Below are 16,773 nucleotides of genomic sequence, written 5' to 3'. Positions count from 1 at the left end.
CCCTCTGAACAATGCAGCAATACTGCCCAGCATCACCACAGCAGCTAACACAGATGGGGGAGCACAAAAGTCAGATCCCCGCTTCGCCAAAAGGCATATTTGGGACATATGTTTAGTGGCCGGATGCCCTTCCTGATGCCACCGCTGTATCAGCTGTGGACCTAGACTTTGTCTAAAGAGACATACCCTACAAGGTAGCAGGGGGATTTGCAATCGGTTTCCTTCTCCTAGGTGGACTGCCTGCCTACCAACGCTAAAGAGCTTCACCTGTCCTGGTTGGATTGGTGAGTGTCGCAGCAAATCCTCACAATGGAGGGCCATGTACACTCCACCTCTATGGTACAAACCTACTCCAAGATCATGCAGCCATTATATTACCTCCCTCACCAAAGGTGGATGGAGGTTATATTTTCACCTGTGTCTGTTTGCTTGTTTGTTACTTGCGAAAATCGAAGATTTATCAAGTATATTGGTTGGTCTTGTGCGTTTGTCTGTCTGTCTGTATGTTAGTCGCCTGCAGGTCACAATTTTCAACCGATCTTCACAGAACCTCACCAAATGGTAGAGTTGGTCATAAGAAGAACCACCTTTAGAGGCCATTTTTCCCTGCAGAGCAGGGGTTGGCCTTTTTCGGGCACCATGGTCCCCTTTTTGAAGCAATGTTTTACGGCCGGATGCCCTTCCTGCCACCAACCCTGTTAGTCGACTCTTGCGACACACAGGGAATTACCAGTGAACTGTTACTCAATTGAGTAGGTCATAGACATAGTTGGTCATGATAGAGTTGGTCATAGATCATAGATAGAGTTGGTCATAAGCAAGAAGCATATTGTTTTTGGGGGTCAATAGGTCAACATAGGCCAAATTTCTAAAATCCTCAATTTTCATCTGATTGCCTTGAAATTTGAAGAGGACTTGCATATATGGTCACTGAATTCAACCACCATGTATTTTTGAGGTCAACATAGGCCAAAAGTTTTTTGAGAGTTAAGATATTATTTTTTTCAAAAATTGAAAGAACATCTTGAATTGCTGAGGACTGAAGGGAGGATGAACAAGCCAGCGTTTTTATCATTGCTTTATCGCTTTTATTCACCGTCTTTATGTCCATGTTTCCCCACTACCCGTTAGATTTTCTGGGGCCTTGATGGCATATGACAACATCAAGTTGGTGAAACGTTATGGTGACATACTTGATGATCAGGGAGTTGTGCACATGGACATCCAAGCCGACTTTGTCATATTCAACCCAAAATGTGACGACAAGCTCATGGTACGTACTGCTTGCTTTTAGCACCACAACCGTAGCCATTTGCTCGATACAGAGAGCAGCAGAGATAGTCATCGTGCACCTTTCATTTTTGTACTTTTTATACCCACATGGGGTCGAACGTTCGATAGCCCGAAACCTGGTTATATAGTATAATGTTCGTATGAACGGATGTTCGTAAGTCCGGTGTTTTGTAAACCTGGAACTGCCTGTAATCGCAAAGCTGTTACCAACTTGGCCACGTCCAAATAATTGAACATTGAAGCATAACAAGTGATGCGTACATAGAGGTTGTCTTCTTCTCCTCCTCTTTAATGGCTCCAATTATTACCACCTTATTTTTGGCTTGGTTGGGGAATGCTTTTTGGCCCAATCCTTTCCTGAATCTGCTAGTCAGGCCTCTAACGTTCGACTGAAAGTAGCCTAGTCATAATTTGGAATTTAACTAGGGTACCAGTGAGGACTAGCTTGCACTTCGACAAAACATGCTTTATTTCGTGTCTAAACAAACAGTCCTTCGGCTTTACTTCCTTCCAATGGATGGCACACATGCTGATACATTGCTCTGCATGGGAAACACCAGAGTGAGGATTTATGGCTTGGTTGACATTTGAACCCAAGGTAGACCGCTCAGCGTTGAGTACACACATACCTTTAAGCCATCCTACCAGGCCCGCCTCGCGAGCAACACTATGACATTTTTCTTCATTCTAACACTTTGTTTAGCTCTATCTCCTCCCAATCTCATTTTCTTTACATGGCTCAGTGTGCCCATTAGCTTACGTTGTGTGGCTTGCCCACGACACATGCATCCATGAACAGGGTATTCCAAATCACATGCAAAGTAAGGATGTAATTAACATGCAATAGTGTCATCCCAGCCTTAAAGGTACTGGTTGTGAGGGGTTTCCAAGTTTCCAAAAGTGTCCAAGCCAAGAACATCACTTCTGTGCCATTGTCATCAGGAAACAACAACTGCTGGTAAAAACGTGACACTGGTTGGAAACTACGTGGAAATATACTGACTAATATCAGTAGATCTTTGTGTTGGTACTTTAGGATTCAGCTGTGCAGGACACAACACAGCAAAGGGAACGGCAGAAGAAAGGTGAAACGCCAATAGCAGGGTGGAGGGAGAAGGTGGACTGAGATGGAAAACAAGGCATGCAGGTAATGATGAGGGTTATGGGAGAACGCAAGGATTGGACAAGATGGATACATGAGGGGAAAAAAATATTTGGGGGGGAGAGGACGTTTACTGGGTGTAGAAAAAGATAATGGCTTTGAATGGGGGATGACCTGAGATGAGTGGTGGATAGCTGTCTTGAAGACCAGACCAGGGAAGGAAGGATGAGATCGAAGAGAGTGTGTATTGGTGATTCCACAAGCAGGAAAAAAGAGGAATAAATGAGTGGAGGTGAGCAGTGGTCTGCATGGGAAGTTACTTGCGAATTCTGGATTTGGCAGTTTCGCTACAATGGGTTGAATGTACTTGGAGGGGGGAGGGAGGCAGGGGATAGAACATGGAGAGGGTGGAGCCAAATCAGAGATTAGGTGATTGGAGCTCAGGTGTGTCAAGGGAGGACGTTGCATGACGGAGGATGCCCAGTCGGCGCATCTGGCTTTGGAGGCCAACTTTGAAATGTGTTTGCCCAAGAGAGATCATGGCTGAGAGTGAGACCCACGTGTTTGAGTGACTGAACCTCTTTGAGACGGTTGTTGAGAGAGTAGATGGGAGGGTTTGAGGAGCTGTCCTTTCAGAGAGAAACAAAGTATGAGAGAGAGAGAATGAGACAATGGGAGAATGAGAGTGTGGTTTTTCTCCGGATTGAAAGACACGTATGTTCCAAGTGTTTGATCGGATTGTAATTATGTCAAGGTCTAAGGAGATGGAAAAGGCTGCTGCCTGTCTGTCGGAAGGGATGAGGGATGTGACAGCAGAGAGTTGAGTAATCAGCAAAGAACTAAAGAGGATTTTCCAGACGGTCAGTGAGATCATTGATGAAGATTAGGAATAAGATAAAATAAGAACACTGCCTTGTGGTACTCCAGCTTTGACAGGTAGAGGAGAAGAAAATGTTCCGTTAAGGGCCAGACATTCTCTACGAGAGTGGAAGAAGTCAGTCATCCAAGAGTGGAGTTGGCTTTGGATTCTATAATTCCTTTTGGGAGCAGAATTACGGCAACTATCGTAATTTACGGCAAATATATATATATTGTTTTGTGACTTCCCTTGGTGAACACCGTAGGGTAGCACGGATGACCAAACGAGCTGTTACTCCGAGGCATTCAGTTCAAAAATATAGCGGTGCATACGCGTGGGGGAAAGTGGGGGAGGGGAGACCGGAGCTTACCTTCACGATCCCACCGGCAGTCTTCAAACCTGCAATAAATAAACTCAAACGAAAACGGGTTTAAAATGTACAAAAAATAACAGGTTTAATGAAAGAAATGCCGGTACAAAGAAAACGTGCGATAAAACTAAATTCCTAAATTGGGACGTCCCCACAACTGACTCAAACAGACAAAGGTAAGAATAATGATGTAAAAATAAAAGGTGTAATTTTATGGCACTTAGCTCGACTCGGTCCGTGCTTCCCGCCAGGAACCCTCAAAGATCGTCTGAGTCCTTGGCGTCATTGCACGCGAAACATGCTCGTTGGCGCGAAGGTGGCCTCACTGGGCGTCTCGCTCACCCCTGGCCTCGTCACACTGCAGCGGCAAGCAGCACTCGTCTACTCGTCATTCTTGCCTGGAAAACTGCAGTTTTCCGTCCGCAGCTCTTCCGCCTCTTCACGACCACCAGCAAAGTCTCGGAAGGCGGCTGTTCACGATGAAGCTTCCCCGTGCAGAGAGCAAGCAAAACCGTCCACGTTGACATCCAGTACCAAAAGGGAAAATGTCCGCCGCTCCAACTATCTTGTGCACGCCGCTCTGACGTCATCCGTGCCTGCTTCACCAATCAGCATGTGCCACCTCTTTGTAGTCCATCTCTGCTCCGATCAGCAAGTCCCATCTTACCCCGGGCTTGTGCCAATCAAATCCTCCCTGCCCAATAACCGTTCTTCTGGGCGTGGCTCTTGGCCTGCCTGTCCTTGTGGTTATGTAGCAGCAGCGGTGCCAGCGGTATTGTTCGATTTGAATTTCCGGTTAGTTTTATTATGAATTAGTGTAGTTTAATGGGCGATTTTGGCTAGTGTCTAGGGTGGTGTCATAAGGAACAAAGGAGCAAACTACAGAAGCCATGACACACAAGGGATTAATTAACATAATCCCTAAACTAATTAACATGACCCCACCCCTCGTGATGGGAACGAAGATACACCTTACATGACATCCGGGCTACTTATTACATGGTGGTTCTTCTTCTGCATCGCGACATACTGAGCAAGCTAATTTATGAAATGTACCTGGTTCTAAGTTATAGGAGCTCAGGTGCGCCAAGCTACCCCCTACAAACGTAACTATATATATATATATATATATATATATATATATATATATATATATATATATATATATATATATATATATATATATATATACTATAACAGGTGCTCTTTGTTTTCTCACTCTCTCTGGAAGGGCCAACAGTTTCCATAGTAATGGACCAGTGCTGCCTGGTCTCATAACTTTTCTCACGATGTATGAAATCCGCTACATACATGCATACATGCATGTATACACTAGACAGATTGGAACTAATGTTTGTTTGCAATCGGGAGTGTTTATTTTAACATGATAGTGCATGGTACTTGCATAAAATATTTTTTTGTTCTTGGGAGCATTATCATTCCGATAAAAGCATTTATTACTATTTTGTTCTTCTTTCCCCTCCCTTCCCCCCACACACCCCTTCTTTTCCTTTTTTTTTCAGGGCACAGTGAACAAAGTGAGCTCCTCACATGTAGGGTGCCTCGTGCACAATTGCTTCAATGTGTCATTGGCCTGGCCCAGGCAGGCCACCACTGCAGGGTCCTTGCATGGTAAAGAGCTTAAGCTGGGTGACGAGGTTCTTTTCAAGGTCCTGCGGCTTGACTCTGACCAAGCCGGCGTGCTCCTTGTTTGTGGCTCATTGATTGCAGACAGGTTTGCTCTTTGTGTGCTGGCTTTGCTTTTGGTGTTGGCCATTTCCAAGATGTATCGCCAAGAGATGTCACTGATGTTTATTTTGCAAAAAATAATGCAAGAATCTAAGACATTATAAGGTCAATTTGACTCATTCCTTCACCATCCTCATCTCATTTTGTCCCACATATTGTACACCGCTCCTTTCCTATGCCATCTCCAGGCGCTGCATGACGTCATTGCCGGGCACTGCAGGGGGCCCGGCATTGACACACGCTGAAAGGGAGTACTATACTCTGTTTTCACTCCGGTTGTTTGTTTGTTTGTTTTCTTGTTTGTTTGTTTTCTTGTTTGTTTGTTTTCTTGTTTGTTTGTTTTCTTGTTTGTTTGTTTTCTTGTTTGTTTGTTTTCTTGTTTTTTGTTTTCTTGTTTGTTTGTTTTCTTGTTTGGTTGTTTGTTTGTTTTCTTGTTTGTTTGTTTGTTTTCTTGTTTGTTTGTTTGTTTTCTTGTTTGTTTGTCTGGGTGATATCTCAGCCATCCTTTGAGCTAGGAAGCTGAAATTTTGGCACAATAGTGAGCAAGTACTTTGGCAAGAACGGTATTTTTTTGTTTTTTGATTAATCAATTAATTGATTCGTTACTTAATTATTATCAATTAATTAAGTGCTTATTTATTTCCTTTCTCTTCTGGGCATTATCTCGGGCACCTTTTGAGCTAGGAATACCTAACCAATTCACTTAAATGACTGCATTGATGTTGCGTACGTCAGTTTTTAACTCAACTGGACTACCGTCCAGTTGAGTTCATCACATACTGAACCCTCCGGCGTCCGTCGTCTGTCGTCGTCGTTGTCTGTCGTCTGTCGTCCGTTAACTTTTCGACGTTAACACTCTAGCATCCACAAATATCAACCGATTCTGATCTAACTTGACATGCAGCATCCTTGAAACATTGTATCAATTGTAAAACATGGACAAGTATAAGGATACAAGGACCTTAAAATTATTACACAAGGTTGTTGGCTTTTCATTTAAGTCAAATCTAGTACAGACAACTGACCTACTTTAAAGTTGTCCAGTCAGTTCAGTTGAGTTCTGCTTCCCTGGAAGCTCGAGTTAATTTGTGTGTTCCAATAACGGCAACATGTAGGGAAAGAAAAGAGGGGACAATTTTTCATTGGAGCAACGAATAGGTTTAATCAAAGTACTCTAGTTTCACCAAGGAACGATCCAAGACAGGAGAAGTGACATGGGTGCAAATAAGAAAAAGCAGCTCGCATGGGAAGATATTTCAAAGAGGTTGGTTGCCCATTTCCCTCCCAGAGCGCTCAAAATCCTCTGTCAAGAACCTCTGAGAACTCAGAAGGAGAATAAAGACAAAGGCAAAGGGACACAAATTTGATGTTGTCATACTTCTCCAGAGGATTGCATTAATCCTCAAAGATTCTCGATGCATGTCGATGAACTGCCCTATTCATATTGTTACGTTTGTTGGGGTTGGTGACGAATTGCCATAATGGAGGATTGAATATATAGATTAGCATGGACTGTGTGAGGCGTAAAAAGCCCATTTTGATGTACATAAGCTGGGTAAACGTTGAGCTTAAGAGTGTTTGCATGTCACCACATAGAGGGTGGTTTTGTGTTATTTGAATTGGGCTTAAGGGTAATTCCCAGTATGTAATTGCCTCCTGTGATTTTACCCTACCGTTTTATTTCATCTACAAAGGACTGCCATTACATCAACAACCATAAGCGCCGTCAGTACCCGGACATTATGATCGGCAAGTAAACCCCACCCAGCCGAACATTCCCTAAGGACGGCTAGACTCCGCCTCGAAGGATCGTAACTGGCAGGCCATGCCCCGAGCTTCTTCATTAGGCGTCAAACAGGCCGTGAGGCCCTGCCCTGAAGGGGTTGATTGGTCGTGGAGATGGGATGATGTAATGGGATGTCAGGATTGGTCGAGTGTGACATCAGCGAGGGAAAAATGAGTATGCGTCCCTCGCTCTCGTTCTCTCTCTGGTGCTGGCTTCGTGGCGGGCGGTCGCTTTTTTCCTGTGTGTGTTTGAGGAAAACTGTTCGGAGCCCAGAAAACCTTGCAGCATTGGAGCCAGGGGTGTCGTTTTGACTCTGTGTTCTTTGCGGGAGCTAAGGACTGGTTTGTGCTGGCTGGGCCGGGATCGAGCGGGGGAACTTTGGCTGTCTGCTGCACGGCTCGGTGTGCTGCAGCGATTAACCGGCGCCATTGTTCGGCGCTTTGACGCGTGGTCCTCTCAGCGACCGACCCCTCCAAGTGCTCGTTGAAACCAGAGCTGAGTGCCGAATAAAAGGGGGGATTTTCTTTAACCATTCCCTTGTCTGTTTTGTGCGTCTGAGTGGAGATGTCTCACATTAGGGATTATAGTTTTTCCCTCACCATCCATTTTATTTCCGTGCTTTATTTTCATTAAATCCTTTCTTTTTGCATTTCATTCTTGTATTGTGAATTTTCCTTGTCTCCTATCTGTGTTTGTGGGTTTTGAGGAATAAACCCGTGGCGGCCGTCCTTAAAGGTAAAACCTCAGCCCTTCCCATCCCGTGCGCCAAAAACAAGATTCCGCCAAGTTTCGAACTGCCGCCTCGGAGTTAACTGTTCAGTTATCTGTCCAAGGCTGGTTTTCATCGGCCATGGACGTGACACTATCTTCTTCTGCCTCCTTGAGCTAATTCAAGCACCCTGAACCCGTCTTATGTAAACTACCAATTATAAGCCATGCAATTTTGCTTCAAGACCCTAAACACACTCCTAAACATGCCCTCGCTGATGTGTAAAAGTTTATTTGTTCTTTAAACGCCTATGATTAGGTTTTGATCATGTATTAGATAATCACTCTTCAGTGATTGCTGATTAACTTTGAACAGGTGATCAATGCATGATTAGCGATTTTCTGTGTCTAACTCTTAAATGCCTTTCAGAAATTCTTCCTGTAGACTTTAGGGAATCGGTCAATCTGTAAATTACTGATGTCTTTACTTTAGGTATACAACTATTTCGTGGTTTACTATCAATACATAGTTAAGTACAGGGTGTTTTCAACGAAGGAGCATTTATAATATCCTTTAAATCCGACTATATTAAACTAGATGGTATTCAGAGAATACCTTCCCACACAGTCAACTTGGTGTGAGCCAACTCTTCTGTTTTCTAAGGGTTTTTTTTTTCTTTGATCCAATATGGCTGCCAAACCACGTGGCCGATGACATCATAAATTCACATTCTCCAATATAATTGTTGAGTACATCATGCTCAAGAAATTTCAAACTGATCAGACTAAGAATTGTGCTTGTCGAATTATGATGTCACAATTAAGACGCCAATGACGTCATCGTTAACAACACTTATTCCCCATGTGGAGTTCTGTTTCCTGAGCCATGTTTCAATTTTTCCAAGGGGCGGTTTCAGAGATATAGACGTGCAACGTTTTTCATTTTTTCCAAGATGGTGCCTGCACCATGTGACCTATGACGTCATAATTACACTAAAATTCTACAGGAGGAGTTGCTCATATGGTGCAAAATTTTGTCAATCGGACCAACACTTGCGAAGAAAATGAATTTCAAAAATGCAGATATGTACGGACGCGCACAACCAATCGCTTACCTCCACTTTTTGCTTTGAGCACAGGGTAATAAGGCAATTCTCTGTATGTGTATCTACATCTGAAAATCATAGAAAAAAAACAGGGCTCCACCAAATTTTGGGGATCCAACGATCACCAACTTTTGGGCTCCGACGATCACCAACTTTTGGGCTGCGACGATCACCAACTTTCGGGCTCCGACGATCCCCGCCAACTTTTGGGCTCCGCCGATCCCCGCCAACTTTTGGGCTCCGACGATCCCCACCAACTTTTGGGCTCCGACGATCCCCACCAACTTTTGGGCTCCGACGATCCCCACCAACTTTTGGGCGCCGACGATCCCCACCAACTTTTGGGCTCCGACGATCCCCACCAACTTTTGGGCTCCGACGATCCCCACCAACTTTTGGGCTCCGACGATCCCCACCAACTTTTGGGCTCCGACGATCCCCACCAACTTTTGGGCTCCGACGATCCCCACCAACTTTTGGGCTCCGACGATCCCCACCAACTTTTGGGCTCCGACGATCCCCACCAACTTTCGGGCTCCGACGATCCCCACCAACTTTCGGGCTCCGACGATCCCCACCAACTTTCGGGCTCCGACGATCCCCACCAACTTTCGGGCTCCGACGATCCCCACCAACTTTCGGGCTCCGACGATCCCCACCAACTTTCGGGCTCCGACGATCCCCACCAACTTTCGGGCTCCGACGATCCCCACCAACTTTCGGGCTCCGACGATCCCCACCAACTTTCGGGCTCCGACGATCCCCACCAACTTTCGGGCTCCGACGATCCCCACCAACTTTCGGGCTCCGACGATCCCCACCAACTTTCGGGCTCCGACGATCCCCACCAACTTTCGGGCTCCGACGATCCCCACCAACTTTCGGGCTCCGACGATCCCCACCAACTTTCGGGCTCCGACGATCCCCACCAACTTTCGGGCTCCGACGATCCCCACCAACTTTCGGGCTCCGACGATCCCCACCAACTTTCGGGCTCCGACGATCCCCACCAACTTTCGGGCTCCGACGATCCCCACCAACTTTCGGGCTCCGACGATCCCCACCAACTTTCGGGCTCCGACGATCCCCACCAACTTTCGGGCTCCGACGATCCCCACCAACTTTCGGGCTCCGACGATCCCCACCAACTTTCGGGCTCCGACGATCCCCACCAACTTTCGGGCTCCGACGATCCCCACCAACTTTCGGGCTCCGACGATCCCCACCAACTTTCGGGCTCCGACGATCCCCACCAACTTTCGGGCTCCGACGATCCCCACCAACTTTCGGGCTCCGACGATTCCCACCAACTTTCGGGCTCCGACGATCCCCACCAACTTTCGGGCTCCGACGATCCCCACCAACTTTCGGGCTCCGACGATCCCCACCAACTTTCGGGCTCCGACGATCCCCACCAACTTTCGGGCTCCGACGATCCCCACCAACTTTCGGGCTCCGACGATCCCCACCAACTTTCGGGCTCCGACGATCCCCACCAACTTTCGGGCTCCGACGATCCCCACCAACTTTCGGGCTCCGACGATCCCCACCAACTTTCGGGCTCCGACGATCCCCACCAACTTTCGGGCTCCGACGATCCCCACCAACTTTCGGGCTCCGACGATCCCCACCAACTTTCGGGCTCCGACGATCCCCACCAACTTTCGGGCTCCGACGATCCCCACCAACTTTCGGGCTCCGACGATCCCCACCAACTTTCGGGCTCCGACGATCCCCACCAACTTTCGGGCTCCGACGATCCCCACCAACTTTCGGGCTCCGACGATCCCCACCAACTTTCGGGCTCCGACGATCCCCACCAACTTTCGGGCTCCGACGATCCCCACCAACTTTCGGGCTCCGACGATCCCCACCAACTTTCGGGCTCCGACGATCCCCACCAACTTTCGGGCTCCGACGATCCCCACCAACTTTCGGGCTCCGACGATCCCCACCAACTTTCGGGCTCCGACGATCCCCACCAACTTTCGGGCTCCGACGATCCCCACCAACTTTCCGGCTCCGACGATCCCCACCAACTTTCGGGCTCCGACGATCCCCACCAACTTTCGGGCTCCGACGATCCCCACCAACTTTCGGGCTCCGACGATCCCCACCAACTTTCGGGCTCCGACGATCCCCACCAACTTTCGGGCTCCGACGATCCCCACCAACTTTCGGGCTCCGACGATCCCCACCAACTTTCGGGCTCCGACGATCCCCACCAACTTTCGGGCTCCGACGATCCCCACCAACTTTCGGGCTCCGACGATCCCCACCAACTTTCGGGCTCCGACGATCCCCACCAACTTTCGGGCTCCGACGATCCCCACCAACTTTCGGGCTCCGACGATCCCCACCAACTTTCGGGCTCCGACGATCCCCACCAACTTTCGGGCTCCGACGATCCCCACCAACTTTCGGGCTCCGACGATCCCCACCAACTTTCGGGCTCCGACGATCCCCACCAACTTTCGGGCTCCGACGATCCCCACCAACTTTCGGGCTCCGACGATCGCCACCAACTTTCGGGCTCCGACGATCCCCACCAACTTTCGGGCTCCGACGATCCCCACCAACTTTCGGGCTCCGACGATCCCCACCAACTTTCGGGCTCCGACGATCCCCACCAACTTTCGGGCTCCGACGATCCCCACCAACTTTCGGGCTCCGACGATCCCCACCAACTTTCGGGCTCCGACGATCCCCACCAACTTTCGGGCTCCGACGATCCCCACCAACTTTCGGGCTCCGACGATCCCCACCAACTTTCGGGCTCCGACGATCCCCACCAACTTTCGGGCTCCGACGATCCCCACCAACTTTCGGGCTCCGACGATCCCCACCAACTTTCGGGCTCCGACGATCCCCACCAACTTTCGGGCTCCGACGATCCCCACCAACTTTCGGGCTCCGACGATCCCCACCAACTTTCGGGCTCCGACGATCCCCACCAACTTTCGGGCTCCGACGATCCCCACCAACTTTCGGGCTCCGACGATCCCCACCAACTTTCGGGCTCCGACGATCCCCACCAACTTTCGGGCTCCGACGATCCCCACCAACTTTCGGGCTCCGACGATCCCCACCAACTTTCGGGCTCCGACGATCCCCACCAACTTTCGGGCTCCGACGATCCCCACCAACTTTCGGGCTCCGACGATCCCCACCAACTTTCGGGCTCCGACGATCCCCACCAACTTTCGGGCTCCGACGATCCCCACCAACTTTCGGGCTCCGACGATCCCCACCAACTTTCGGGCTCCGACGATCCCCACCAACTTTCGGGCTCCGACGATCCCCACCAACTTTCGGGCTCCGACGATCCCCACCAACTTTCGGGCTCCGACGATCCCCACCAACTTTCGGGCTCCGACGATCCCCACCAACTTTCGGGCTCCGACGATCCCCACCAACTTTCGGGCTCCGACGATCCCCACCAACTTTCGGGCTCCGACGATCCCCACCAACTTTCGGGCTCCGACGATCCCCACCAACTTTCGGGCTCCGACGATCCCCACCAACTTTCGGGCTCCGACGATCCCCACCAACTTTCGGGCTCCGACGATCCCCACCAACTTTCGGGCTCCGACGATCCCCACCAACTTTCGGGCTCCGACGATCCCCACCAGCTTTCTGGCTCCGACGATCTCCACCAACTTTCGGGCTCCGACGATCTCCACCAACTTTTGGGCTCCAACGATTCCCACCAAATTGTTGCACACGTGTAGGTAGTACCCAGGGTGAGGTCATGGGCACAAATACTCCCCACCCCCTCATCCAAAATTATGACTCGGCTACTTTAACTCAAAACTTGATATAAGAGTAATTTCTGGTGGAAGCTTTGCTGTCTTTCAACGTTGGTCAGGGTGAGAAATAAAATAATTTGGTCAGGGTGCTGGCGATGACTCAGCTACTATCTCCCCTGATCAGAAAACACCGTGGAATAATTATTTGGCTTTGAATTCTCCCACAATGGTAAGATGAAAAGGTGTTTGGATTTTAAAATTTGTTTAAGTTATTGTATTTTTATGCCTCCGCCCCCGAAGGTGGCGGGGGCATTATGTTTTCGGGTTGTCCGTACGTCCGTACGTCCGTACGTCCGTATGGGCTAAAACTAGTGTTTCTCAGCAACCGCATGTTCGATTGAGACGAAACTTTCAGGGTAGGAACGACACACATGCGCAATGTTTTTATGATAATTGTGAGGTCATATGTCACGTGGTATGGCAGCCATCTTGGATTAAACGCAAATAATTAGAAAATGATTTCTCGGAAACCGCTGAATGGAAAAATTTTAAACTTGGCACATTGCCAAGTGCTCCCAATGGGGAACAAAATATTATGATGACATCATAGGTGAAGTATACCAGCCAAAATTGTTTTAATCGAATTCCTTATCCTAAAAATCTGAAATTGCATGGACATGATCTATGAACATTTGTATTGAAATATTAAATTTATGACATAGATCACATGGTTTGGCAGCCATATTGTATTTAACCTAAGACCTTAAAAAAAAACATCTTCTCCCAAACCAAATTGATTGACTCAAAACTCTACGTGTCATTGACTTGGCATGGCGATTAAAAGATGATCACGAAAACATCATTGGTCACCTTGTGTTGCAGCCATATTGGATTTAAGGAAAATGTTAAATAATTATATCTCTGAAACCACTTACCCTATTAATTGCGAAATTTTACAAATATCATCTAACAACATTGTTGCATGCAGTTTGAAAATGATGACGTCGTCGGTATGTGGTTTGGCAGCCATCTTGGATAGAAAAACTAACCTTATTCGATCAACATGAAACTCCACAAATGTGATCCCCTACCCATACATATGCAGCGTGTACATTTTTTTAAAGGTCATATGTCACGTGGTGTGGCAGCCATATTAGCTGGAAAGCTGATTTTTTTTATTTTTACTCCCTTCTCTGAAGCTGCTTCCCCCGATCAATGTGAAACTTGTCATGGCTGGTGAAAATGTGATTCTTGAAAACTGCTGAAGGGATTTAAATCAAAGTTGTTCATTTTTAGGACAGTGAACAAGGGCATCTACCCGTTGTGTTACGATGCGGAGGCATATTGGCGACACAGTCGCATTGCTCTAGTTTCTTATGTTTTGTGCGTTTCATACGTATTTTTTTGATTGCTGGACTTGTTGAGTGGTGTTGTGGTGTTGGTTGAGTGGATGTAAACGAAGTGTTGGAACATATTCCCCCTTAATTGCACGAATTCTTATGGGGAAAAATTCCCTGCTATCCATCGTTTCGTTATGTCAAACCTTTCTGAAATGCATCTTGGATGTATCGTGAGAACCCCCTGTAAAACAAATGCTTTCTATTTGGTGTCTCTTATCTTCTACTAAATGTCCTACATCCTTGGTTAGTTACCTCACGCAAGTGAAGCGAAAAGCGGGGTTAAGCAATTGGGTCACTTCTATCTGTCTGTCTGTCTGTCTGTCTATAAAACATCAGTTCATGAATGATGAACAACTCGATTTCAATTGAATGGTATATTTTGAACACAAATTGGAACACAAACCTGCTGTGTCGTATCGTACATGTGCAGGGAGGAGTGAGATAATTCTCTGTCTGGCTGTCTGACAATCAAACAAAATTGAAAACCATTCCCAGCAGGAAACTTACTGTTTTAAGGTCGTCTTCAAGGATACAAACAACAGGCATGAATAACTAATGTAGTAATGTAACATGTTAAATATGGTGTTGTAAAAGACGCTGCATCAACAGCAGTAAACTTCCAAATTGTTTTTTTGAAGTTAAATCTTTATTTTATTTCGATTGAATTATATACATCAACACAGTCGATCACAAATTGCCTTTTTAGCACTTTCAAAACCTTTCTGTTTAGCAGGACATGGACAAAATATGACGGTATTTTACATCATCACGACCAATCTAATTTGTTGTTCGTAGACCCTGCCCATGTCCTTGTTTCCTTGTTTCTCAAGACAGCATGTAGTAAGGTGTTCTATGAATTCTCTAGTTTCCATTTTATTTTTACCTCCGCCACCGAAGGTAAAATGTTTTTGTTTTCACCCCTCTGTTTGTTTGTTTGATTGTGAACAGGATATCTCAAAAAGTTATGGATGGATTTGGATGAAACTTGGTGGACAGGTTTGGTGTGTGACAAAGATGAATCAATTAGATTTTGGTGAAGATCTCAATCCGGATACGAGAATTTTTTAAATTTCTCACTGATTCTTCACCATTGAGAGATCGGGTGAAAAGCGATATATAACATGATATTTAAAAAAAGTTATGTATGAGTTAATGCTAAACTAGGTGGATGAGATACATCCCTATCAGTGGGATGCAAAACATAAACTGTTCAGCTTGGTGGAGGCATGCTCTCTACCGAGTGTCGTTCTAGTTTGTGTTGTTGTTGTCTTGCATGAGTAGCCAGGTTTCAATATTGATTTTGCAAAATGCCTCAAGAATTCCTCCCTCTCAGTTTTGTCACAGAAAGAATTGAACATTTGGCTATAATTATTTTTCCTTTTCTTTTCAGTGCACCGGAATGTGATGCAAATGAGTCTGGTGAGCAAAGAGTCGACACCATCGTAGGTGCAGATCGGTGCAGAGCACAGAGCATGATGGAAAATCAAGAAGTGGTCAAGAAAAAGAAAAATAAGAAAGATAAACAACGACGTAGAGATGATGATGATTATGATGATCCGGGCATGCTACCCAATTCTAGCAATCCAGAATGTGATTTGATTGATGGTGAAAATGGAGGCTTCATTTCAAAGGAGGAAGAGGACCTTGATACCTCCAACCACTTATCTGTAAGGAAGAAAAAGAAGAAGAAGAAGAAGAAATGCGAGGATGTGGAAGTGGAAGAATTGCTGGAAAATCCTGAATTGAACAAAGTTTTTAAAAAATACACCAATACATCTTTATTTTCTCATAAGGGGATGAAGCGGAAGAGGAACGAATCAGCAGAACTTTTGGACAAAAATGAAACGCTTAAAGAACAGAGACCATTAAAAGTTAAGAGGTTAAAATGACATCTGCAATGCCTAATGTTAACTCTTTGAACTTGTTATTTTATAACAATCACTGCTTTTGTATCCACTGGAGCTGTCCAAACCTCTGTTGTGATTGCATTTCAAACAGAAAATCATTCCATCGTTGGGAGTAGATTTTCTTTTTTTTGCAAAGACTGAAGTTGGCTTTTATATATATATATATATATATATATATATATAATGTTAAAGCTTTGAATTAAAAATGTTATTGCAAAAGGCTTTTTTGTAACAGTTTCATCCAAACAGTGTCAATAGTTGTAAAACTTAACTTCTGGATCACTTATGCTGGATTGAACGTTACGTATCCTGCAGACATGCTTGTTTTTGCTACCTTTCCAATGGATGGCTATCCTGATCCTCAAGATTATGGTAACGTCACTGGGCATCTCCCTTGTCTTCTCTGTTGTCTAAACTGTCCACCAATGGCATTTGGAGCCCTGCCCTTTTTGATGGGGTCTGAGGCTCAAGGTGGAGCTGATGGAATCTTATCTAACATGATGTCACTTCCCAGGGCACTCTTGGTACCAGCAATGACATCTTTATGACATCTCTTTTCTCTCTGCATTCAGTGGGGGCAATTGATGAGGAATTTTCTCCTCTACATGGATGCCAATCTGTGGGATTGTGCTTTCTCTGTCCTTTAAATGCAAGAGTGTCAAGAAGGAAGCAGCACATGCCATTTTAAAAGTCTTTTGTATCGCTCATCCAGAGTCGGAATCTAACTGTTGACCTCCAATTCCC

General features: G+C 46.4%; 1 protein-coding gene across 1 annotated transcript in view; it reads left to right on the top strand.

The window, feature by feature from the left end:
* The window catches only part of POLR1F (RNA polymerase I subunit F), a 25,511-nt gene extending 9,261 nt beyond the window's left edge, over positions 1 to 16,250 (top strand). The window contains exons 2-4 of the mRNA XM_068127214.2: positions 1,132 to 1,273; positions 5,148 to 5,359; positions 15,513 to 16,250. Coding sequence (XP_067983315.2) covers positions 1,132 to 1,273; positions 5,148 to 5,359; positions 15,513 to 16,011 — 853 coding nt within the window. The 3' untranslated portion in view covers positions 16,012 to 16,250. The remainder of the gene's footprint in view (positions 1 to 1,131; positions 1,274 to 5,147; positions 5,360 to 15,512) is intronic.
* Positions 16,251 to 16,773: the final 523 nt, after the last annotated feature.

Source organism: Myxine glutinosa, chromosome 10 (assembly GCF_964187855.1).
Source record: "Myxine glutinosa chromosome 10, kmMyxGlut1.1, whole genome shotgun sequence".
NCBI classification, from domain to species: Eukaryota; Metazoa; Chordata; class Myxini; order Myxiniformes; family Myxinidae; genus Myxine; species Myxine glutinosa.
Note: the sequence above shows the minus strand (reverse complement) of the source record. Positions and strands in the feature narration are given on the sequence as shown.